Source organism: Sminthopsis crassicaudata, chromosome 5 (genome assembly GCF_048593235.1).
Source record: "Sminthopsis crassicaudata isolate SCR6 chromosome 5, ASM4859323v1, whole genome shotgun sequence".
NCBI lineage: Eukaryota > Metazoa > Chordata > Mammalia > Dasyuromorphia > Dasyuridae > Sminthopsis > Sminthopsis crassicaudata.
In genome coordinates this window covers 873,005-882,524 of record NC_133621.1, presented here as the reverse complement: position 1 = coordinate 882,524, position 9,520 = coordinate 873,005, and the positions used below count along the sequence as shown (strand labels likewise).

At 64.1% G+C, this 9,520-nt stretch overlaps 1 protein-coding gene across 6 annotated transcripts in view; it reads right to left on the bottom strand.

The window, feature by feature from the left end:
- Window positions 1-878: 878 nt before the first annotated feature.
- PPP1R9A (protein phosphatase 1 regulatory subunit 9A) overlaps window positions 879-9,520 on the bottom strand; it is a 58,762-nt gene continuing 50,120 nt past the window's right edge. Inside the window, exons 14-18 of one of the 6 annotated variants that reach the window (XM_074271092.1) lie at window positions 9,169-9,367; window positions 6,328-6,447; window positions 6,176-6,199; window positions 5,628-5,810; window positions 879-4,482 (exon numbers count right to left, since the gene is read on the bottom strand). In XM_074271092.1, coding sequence (XP_074127193.1) covers window positions 4,276-4,482; window positions 5,628-5,810; window positions 6,176-6,199; window positions 6,328-6,447; window positions 9,169-9,367 — 733 coding nt within the window. In that variant the 3' untranslated portion in view covers window positions 879-4,275. Of the gene's footprint in view, window positions 4,483-5,627; window positions 5,811-6,175; window positions 6,200-6,327; window positions 6,448-9,168; window positions 9,368-9,520 lie in introns of those variants that run through there. The other 5 variants (XM_074271094.1, XM_074271095.1, XM_074271097.1 and 2 more) reach the window with 5 other exon arrangements.

The window sequence follows — 9,520 nt, the reverse complement described above, 5'->3', positions numbered from 1 at the left end:
GAGCCCATCCACGAGGAAAAGGGAACCCCAGGCGGCCGGCACTCTCAAGCAGCTTCTGGAGCAAGCTTTGGATGATCCCTTAAACAAGAGCACAGCAAGTAACCCTGGGGCTGACTCAGGCTCTTCTCTGGCAGGTCAGACACTGACTGCAGCTGAAACACCTGGGCACCTAATGGGGACTCACTGGGCAAGACCCTGAAGTTGGGAAAATGGAAGACAAAAGGAGGGGGAAAGAGCAGAAGATGGGATGGGGAGCACCACGGAGACAATCCGCTTGAGCCTGGATGGACGAGGAGAGAGCGGAGGACCAAAGGGCCTGGGATGCTCCGGTGCAGGAAGAGCCACTTGACTGAACAGCAGCCCCAGGTCTGAGCCAGAAACAGTATTTATTTGCTTTAAAATCTCCCTGATAAGTTGGAAAGGATGGCTGTCTTCCTTACTTCAGAAGGGTGGGCGCAATGGGTGCAGAGTTTGGCTACGTGGAGGGGCAAGCGAGGGGCCAGATGAGGCACCCGAAGGCCCGGGTCGGAGCTCCGTCCCGTCATATGGGGCCGAGAGAACCTGTCCTGCTGGACGTTACTGGGCCAAACGCTGCAGCTCTGATGGGCGCCTGGCTAGGCGGGCCCGGCATTTCTCCCCAAGTGTAAGAGCAGCACAGGACCCAGCCCACAGCCCGCGTATTCAACCGGCAGTGATAGCTATCGGGGACTTGGATCCCTCCATTTTTCAAGGACCTGGGGGAAGCAGCAGCGTCTGAGGTCAGCCCCCCGTGGTGTGGAACCCTGCGCTCGCGGAGCCCTGCGCCGGCCCTCTCAGAGCAAGAACCGTGGGCCCCGGGCCAGGAGATGAACCGAGGACAAAAGCACCTTGGACAGATCTCAAGCCTGCTCTTTATTGCATTCATTCGTTGTGTGACAACAATAATACTCAACGGCAAGTTTATTTACACAAGGAAATCCCATGTCATCCCGGGGGCTTTCTCTTGGCCAGAAGACCAACAGCGGGCACGGGATGCGCACTCACTCGATGGAGGGCCAAGGACGAGGACGGCACGCTTTTTCTTCCATGCAGACGAGCAGACATCGAGATGTACAAACTAGGAATTTGGGATAACATGCTACCCTTACATACTCGGAGTTACTGCAACACTTGGTTTTCCCTCAATGAGTCTAAAGAAAGATGAAAAGAAAAAGGACTTTAAGAGTGGGACAGTTTGTCTTTTCTCTCGGAGCTGCCCAAGGATCTGTTAGCAAAATGTGGCACTTGTCACTCCAAGGACTGAATTGCCGGGGCTCCGAAAAGTACAAAAGCAGTAGTTATGACTTATATACCCAGGTTGGGAGGGGCACCAGGTCCGAACCCCAGGCTCCGCCCTCCAGCGAGTGCCCTGTGGTCCCTGTGCCGGCCTTCGTGGCCAAGTGTCCCTTCACATGGAGTTCTTCCCAGGTGTGCAAATCAAAACATCAAAAGACACGATGGACAGGAGCCTCCTCTCAGTGCCCCCCCCCCATACCCGAGGTCCACACACACGTACACACAGCACTCACGCGTGCAGGAGTCCCCCCACACCCACTCACGCCCACTGGCTTCTCCCACGCAACCCCCCCCCCCAGCCGGCCCCTGGGCCTGCTCTGCCCCCATTGCCCACTGGTGGTGGGAAGCCTGGTCCTGGGCGGCCGAGGCTGTTCTTGAAGCAGCCCAGACAAAAACGGAGCTCACGCCTCCCGGCGGCACGTGACTTCCGAAGCCCTCTCACCTTTTCATTTGCCCAACCCCCCAAGCAGGTTTTAATGAAAATGTGCAAGGGTTCAGAAGGGGCTGGAATGTCTGAGTGTTTCTGCCGAAACCCTGGGGCCCCTGGAAACGTCCTCACATTGCCTTGGCGCGGGGACGGGCACCCATCGCACATGCACATCCCGGCGGCTGTCTCCTGGCTCTCACTCCAGATGGTGCCGCATGGAGGTTAGTGGATACCATGTCAAGGCTATCACGCTTGCTCGGTGGGCCGTGTGGCCCCCATCACTGGGCTTGCTCTTCCGGATCATTTGTCCCCAAAGTGGCGCAGAGATGGATGGGTTTTAGACCAAGATGACTTCCTGAGACTAACTTGCCTCTGCCCCACGTTGAGAGCGTGGAGGCTCCGTGGTGTCTTGTCAGCTGGGGACGCTGTTCCACACCCCCTCCCCCCACGGGCCTTCAGTGCCTCAATCTGAGCCACAGCGTGTCCGGAGGTGAAGTGAGTAGGAGACTCGTTATCCCTTCAGCTTGGCCACTGGCTTCCCGCCACCCAATTCCTGCCAGCTTGGGAGACCGTGGCTCAGGAGGGAAATCCTGCAGGAAGCTCCTTCCCTTTCTGTGAGGAGTTCACAGGTGGCAGAACATGTCGCACACACACTGGGAGCCGCCCCAAGTCTCAGTCCAAGGCCCCAGACATCACCAGGAGCTGTGAGCAGGAACCTTATTCTCTTTCCAGTTCAATGTTTCTGACGGGAGTCAATGGAAAACTTGGGGGGGGATCCACCGACGTTATGGCTCATGGGGCAAGAAGAGATTGCCAAGGCTGGTCACCTCAAGCCTCCTCAGCGTACCAAAGGGGAGACTGCAGCAACTCCCCCAAAGGAACATGAGGGTCGGGGGCTTAACGACCGATCCGAGCCAGATGCAGCAGCCCCTGAGGGGCTCCGTCCCACTTGGGCTCTTATGGCAGTGCTCGACACTGGCAGCGAGGAAACAAAGGAGCCCCACTTGGGGCAGCCCCAGCTTCCTTCTCTGAGGAGCTCCAGGCCCGGTCCCCAAGAGGGGAGCGAGCTCCCGTGTCCATGCGCCAGCTTCTTCCCTGAGGGAGCCTTGGACTCGGGGCAGGCCAGCTGGGAACACTGGAGCTTCTCCTGCAGGGAGCCGGGCGGCCTCTCCATTCTTGATCTTAGGGCACCGCCCTCCGAGTCCACTTGTGGTCGGTCCCAGCTGGTGCCGGCTCAGAAACTGCTGCTCCTCTTGGCTTCTAGTCGTACCCTTCCCGTTTCTGGCAGTGCCATGTGCCCACTCTTCTGCCAACTGCTGCCCACTGGTGTAAACTGTGCTTAAGACTCGGGGATTCTTGTAAACGTGGCCCACCCTGCTCCCAAAGCAACGCGCCTGACGGCAAAGCAACAACTGAGCTCCGGGACCACAGTTCGTACCCACACAGGACATGGAGAGGCCCAAATGGCCCATTTTCCAGCAGCCAAGCACCCTGGAAAGCCCCTGGGAGGTCCTCTCTTGGAGGACAGATCCTGGGTTCAACCTCCAACCCCAAAGAAGACAGACAACACACACCCCGGGCCTCTGCCATCTCAACACCCCGGCAGGGAGACCCAGCACAGGGCAGCCTCGTCCTCCACAATGCCCAGGACTGGAAGGGTGCAGACCCTCCTCCGTTTCAGCCCCTGGGAAGCAGCAAGGTCAGAGTCCGGGGCTGGATGTCAGGTCCCCTCCCCGAGGGTCAGGGAGCATGGCGGCCACAGACACGAGCACCACCCATTTTAAAAGGAACCTCCTTCCCCCGACACGTAGCTTCCAGCCCCTCCTGGCTCATGGATGACGGCGTGAGGAGCCAGGTCGCAGCCCCCAGAAGCAGCCCTGCTCACTTTGGGGCTCACAGCCCCCCGCACCGGGCACTTCCATTTCCTCCAAAGCGCACCGGGAGCCCAGCCCCATGGAAAATCTCCAGTAGAAAAGAAAAGCGAGAAGTCCTGGGTCACGACCCAGCCAGGCTGCTCCTGGGGGTCCTGACGTGTAGAAAAAGCAATTTCCTGTTCCGAATTTGTGGGGACGGGGAGTGGGGGGGCCCGTCAGCACAGCTGACCAGCCGGAAGGGAGGAGGAGCACGGGACGGGGGTCTGGTCCGGGAAGCCTCGCTCCCGCCCCTCCCTGGGCACCACCCCGGCTGCCCCCCCCTCCACTTTAAGGCTCTGGCGTCCTCTCGAAGGACAGCTGGGGAGGGCCGGCTCGCCTTTCTGCAGCCAGGGAGGAGGCAGGGATGCCAGCCGTGTCCAGGCCCTGCCTGGCTCTCCAGCATGTGCTCCCGTGCTCCAGGGGGGTGAATCTGGGGTGGAGGGAAGGGGGGGGTTGGAGAAGAGGCCCCGCCCACGCCCACCCCGTGATCCCTTCAGTCTCAGTGCTTTGGGATCCCCCGGGGCTGGAGCCCAGAACGCCCATAGTTAGGTATTGCAGGGAGCCCCGGGCCGGGGGGGCCGGAGGCAGGCGCCTGGACCGCCGCCCCAGCCAGGTACAGCCTCACTGCTCAGTCGCGCCCTCCAGAGCTTCAGGGGACGCGGGCTCAGCCCTCCGAGCTTTCCTCTGCTGCTGCTCCTTCTTCCGCAGCTTCTCCCGCTGCTTCTCCATTTTCTCCTGGGCTTTGCGGGCCTTCTCCAGGGCCGCCTTCATGTCCTTGAGCTGCTTCTTGATGATGGCTCTATCCTGCGATGAAGTCACTCCGAGGGCCTGGCAAAGCGACAGAGGCCCGTCCCATCAGGTGCCTGGCCCGGCCCCAAGCCCCAAACATGGCCTGGAACCCAGAGCCTGGCAAAGAATCACAGAGGCCCTTCCCATCAGGTGCCTGGCCCAGCCAGGAGCCCCGAGCCGGGCCTAGAGTCCTGAGCTTGACCTGCAGCCCCGAGCCCGGCCCATGCCCTAAGCCCGGCCTATAGTCCTGAGCCTGGTCCTGAGCCTGGCAAAGCGACACACAGGCCCATCCCTTCAGCTCTCACATGCGGCCCGAGCCCCCAAGCCTGGCCCTGGGTGGGAGCTGTCCGAGGCCGAAGCCCCCCTTCTTGGCTTCATCTTGGAACTGGGCAAGACTGGCAGAGGGGGCAGGCCTGAGCCCCGCAAGCGGATCCCCCTACGCCCCAAGGCCCCCAGAGGGACGGGACCGCCGTCACCCCATCAGCCCGGGACCGAGATGTCCCGGAAACCCAGGCTCGGCGCCCCATGGCGGCCTCGGCCCAAAGGAACCCCTGGACCGGGCAGGTGGGTACAGGGGCTCGGTCCCACCAGAAACCCGGCATCAGGCTCCTGGGCAAACCACCGACCCAGCTAGTCTCGGCTGCCCTAATTCCACCTCCTCGGCCTCCTCTGATTGGGAGGTGGCCTTCTGAGCTCCTCCCGGTGCCCGGCTCCCTCTTCCAACCACGGATTTCCCCCCCCCCCCCACTAAGGGAACTTCGGGAGGGGAGGGTGGGACCCCCAGCGCTGGCACAGGGCCCAGCACAAGGCGGATGCTTAACAACTGGGGGTCCAGATGAGCGGGGGTGTGGATGGCAGGAAGCGGGCACCCGAAGCAATCCTGGGCCCGCTGCCCCAGCTGCCCCCCCCAGACTGTCAGAGAGGGCCCCAGGGTGGGGGGCTGCGAGGGGAGAACGGCTGCCCGGGCCAGGGTCCCACTGAAACCCAGGGGAGAAGAGGAGGTGGCGGGTCAGGGCCTGCCCAGGAAGAGGTTTGAGGCTCACGGCGAGTGCCCAGGGCAGCGTGATGGCCCCGCCTGGATCCTCCCATTGGACGGGGAGGGGGGGGAGAAACACGGATTGTACCTTGTGGAGTGAGCCCCAGCCCGAGCTGGGGTGGGGGCAGGGCCCGGGCGCCCCCCTCACCTTGAGCTTACTGCCGTCCAGCTGCAGAAGCTGCTCCCCACTGACACTCTGGGTGCTAAACTCGGCCACGTACTGCTCCAGGTTGAGGCTCCGCAGCCACTGGGCCACCTGCTGCACGCTCCACTCCCGCACGGCCCGGCCCTGGCCCTGGCTGTGCTTGGGGGACTGGCCCTCGTCCAGGATCTGCGGAGGAGCAGCGGGGAGGGCTGAGAACCAGGGGCCACGGGGCAGCCCCCCCAGGATAGAAGGCAGAGGACCTGAGCTTGGGATCAGGGGCACCCCAGGGGCCACAACACCCCTAAATCTACCCCCTGGAGGAAAGGGCGGCCAGGAGCAAAGCAAGGTGGGGTAAGCCACGGGGCGCCCAGGAGGGCCTCCGGAGAGCAGGGGGGAAGGCCCAAGGGCAGCCTGGGGGGGACGGGCTTCGGAGCCGCTCTGACCCTACAAGATGAAGCTCCCGGGGCCCCCCAAGCCCTGTCTCTAACGAGGGCGGCAGTGGCCCCCGTGCTGGGGTCCCCTCTGCTCCACCCCCCAGCCCGGGCTCTCACCTCATCGTCAATCATATCCAGACTCTGAGTGAGAGCGTGAAGGGAAGGAAAGAAGAGCGTTCAGAAGAGGGTCCCCGTTGGGGGTGGGGCCCCCAGGAGGGCTCTGACCTTCCCGGCCCCCCCACCCCAGAGGGCCCGTGGGGAGCACGCACCTCATCGGAGGACAGGGCCAGGGATCTGGAGAGCCCTGGAGCTTTGGGCTCCGGCCCCAGGCCGCTGAGGTCCGCAGAGCTCGTGCTGCTGGGGCTGAAATCGTCCGGGAGGGGGAAGTTCTGCGGGAAAGAAGGGAAGGAAGAGTGAGGGTGGGAGGGGGCTGCTTTCCCAGCATGCCCCGGGAGGGCTCCAGTCTCGGTCTCCGCGTGGTAGTCACACGGCCCACGGGGCCACGGGCGGCGCGGCCCCACAGCTCCCTCGGCCGGAAGTCTGCGGGCCGTGATGGGGGCGCAGGAAGGCCGCTGTCCACCCAGACACGGGCTCAGCTGTCTCGGGAGCCTCCTCCGGCAGCCCCGCTCCCAGCCGGCTGTCGTCTGCTCTTCCAATCCGAGAAACCAAAAGATCCCAGGAAGAGTCTGAGGAGAGGCCAGCTCGGAGGCGGCCTCCACATCTTCCAGGACCTCTCCGGGAGGGGGCTCTCGCCCATCTTTCTCGCCCCCGGGCTTTTTGGGCAACTCTGGAAGCTGGCTCCTGTCCTGCCTGGCCACGATTCTGGGCCCCCGGCAGCCTCCTAGGGCCACAGAAGAGACTCGGCCCCAAAGGCTTTTCATCCTTCTCTGCTGCCTCTAAGGCCCAGCTCCCTCCCCATGGGACCCCAGCCTGTCTGCCCTCCCCGACCTTCTCTGCTCCACCCCCAGATTTCTCTCCTTGGGCACTCCCAGCACCACGGGGCACGCTCTGCCCTCGGGGCTGCCCAGCACTGCCCGAAGCCCCTCAAGGGCACCTCGCCTCACTGAGGCTGCACTGACTGCCCCCCCATCCCGGCTGGGCCCCCCCTTGGCTGGTGGCAGAGGGCTAAGCCCCCCTGTCTGCCCCAGCTCTCTGACAACATCCCGACCCTTACTCCCATCAGCCTTTGTCCCTGAAGTTATCCCCTCTGCCATCCCCGAGACCCCCCAGTGCCCACAGACTTCCCTTCAGAAACCGTCCCTTCCTTCATCCCATCCCGCTCTTCCTCTCCAGGTTCAACCCCAGCCGGGACCTGGGCTCTGAGGCTCTATCCCCCAAAAGCGGTCAGGGTGCGGGCTGCGGCCCCCCGACCGCTCCAGTTTTTCATGGCCACGGTGTTTGCCAGTCCTTCCTCCCTCCCTCTTGCCACCCTCAGCAGCCAGGCCTCAGGCATCCCTTCTGGCCAATGACACCCTCCCATCTGGGGGCCCCGGCTCCCTGCTTCTGGACGAGCCTGAACTCTGCCTGGCACCCGATGCCCTCCACAGCCCAGAGTGCCACCGGCCTTCCGAACTCGCCGTCTCCCTCTCCTATTGCAGCCCACCTGAATCCCACCTCAGGCCGCCCCAAGGGGGAGGGCACCTCAGGGGGCGGGGTGTCCCCAGCTTTCCCTTCTCCCAGAGGGGCGGGGGGCTCTGTCCATACTCCTGGGGACGGTCTGGCTCTCTGACAGCACCCTGACTCTCACCCCCAACGGGACTGGGAGAGAGAAGTGAGAGGAGCAAAGGGGAGTGGGAGGGAAGGGATGTGAGGGGGTGGGAGGGAAGAGGGAAGGGATGTGAGGAGCAGTGGGAGGGAAGGGGGGAGGGATGTGAGGGGCAGTGGGAGGGAAGGGGGGAGGGATGTGAGGGGCAGTGGGAGGGAAGGGGGGAGGGATGTGAGGGGCAGTGGGAGGGAAGGGGGAAGGGATGTGAAGGGCAGTGGGAGGGAAGGGGGGAGGGATGTGAGGGGCAGTGGGAGGGAAGGGGGAAGGGATGTGAGGGGGTGGGAGGGAAGGGGGAAGGGATGTGAGGAGCAGTGGGAGGGAGGGGGGAAGGGATGTGAGGGGCAGTGGGAGGGAAGGGGGAAGGGATGTGAGGGGCAGTGGGAGGGAAGGGGGAAGGGATGTGAGGGGCAGTGGGAGGGAAGGGGGAAGGGATGTGAGGGGCAGTGGGAGGGAAGGGGGAAGGGATGTGAGGGGCAGTGGGAGGGAAGGGGGAAGGGATGTGAGGGGCAGTGGGAGGGAGGGGGGAAGGGATGTGAGGGGCAGTGGGAGGGAAGGGGGAAGGGATGTGAGGGGCAGTGGGAGGGAAGGGGGAAGGGATGTGAGGGGCAGTGGGAGGGAAGGGGGAAGGGATGTGAGGGGCAGTGGGAGGGAAGGGGGAAGGGATGTGAGGAGCAGTGGGAGGGAAGGGGGAAGGGATGTGAGGAGGGGTGGGAGGGAAGGGGGAAGGGATGTGAGGGGCAGTGGGAGGGAAGGGGGAAGGGATGTGAGGGGGTGGGAGGGAAGGGGGAAGGGATGTGAGGGGCAATGGGAGGGAGGGGGGAAGGGATGTGAGGGGCAGTGGGAGGGAGGGGGGAAGGGATGTGAGGGGCAGTGGGAGGGAAGGGGGAAGGGATGTGAGGGGCAGTGGGAGGGAAGGGGGAAGGGATGTGAGGGGCAGTGGGAGGGAAGGGGGAAGGGATGTGAGGGGGTGGGAGGGAAGAGGGAAGGGATGTGAGGGGCAGTGGGAGGGAAGGGGGAAGGGATGTGAGGGGCAGTGGGAGGGAAAGGGGGAAGGGATGTGAGGGGCAGTGGGAGGGAGGGGGGAAGGGATGTGAGGGGCAGTGGGAGGGAGGGGGAAGGGATGTGAGGGGCAGTGGGAGGGAGGGGGGAAGGGATGTGAGGGGGGAGGGAAGTGAGAGAGGACGGGAGGGCACAGAGGGAGGGGATGACAGGGAAGGGAGGGCACGGAAGGGGGGAGAAGGAGGAGGCCTTTCCTGGAGCCCGGATGTCACCCAGTAGGGCATCAAGCACAGGAAGGGGGAGGACGGGCGGGGTCCGGCCCGGCTGTCTGGCCCAGGTTTTCTACCTTGGGCCCTTTCTTATCTGAGCTTAGGTGCCCAGGAGGGGGCTCCGGGGCAGAGGCGGGCGCCGGAGGATTTCGGGAGCCGAGGGGTCCTTTTCCGCGGGCACTAAACCACGAGAAAGGCGCGCGGAGCGGCCGCGGGGAGGGCTGCGCGGCGGGCGGCGGCCCCGGCTCCGCATTCTGCAGCCTGGCTCTGGAGACCCTGTTTGTGAAAAAGCGCACGTTAGGGCCGGAGGCGGCGGCGGGCGGGCAGGGGCCCTGCGGGCCCCACCGGAAGCCGCCTCAGCCCTCACCCTCCCGGCCTCGGGCTCAGGGTTAGTGGTTCTCCGGGAGCAGTTAGTGGTCGGGGACCGGA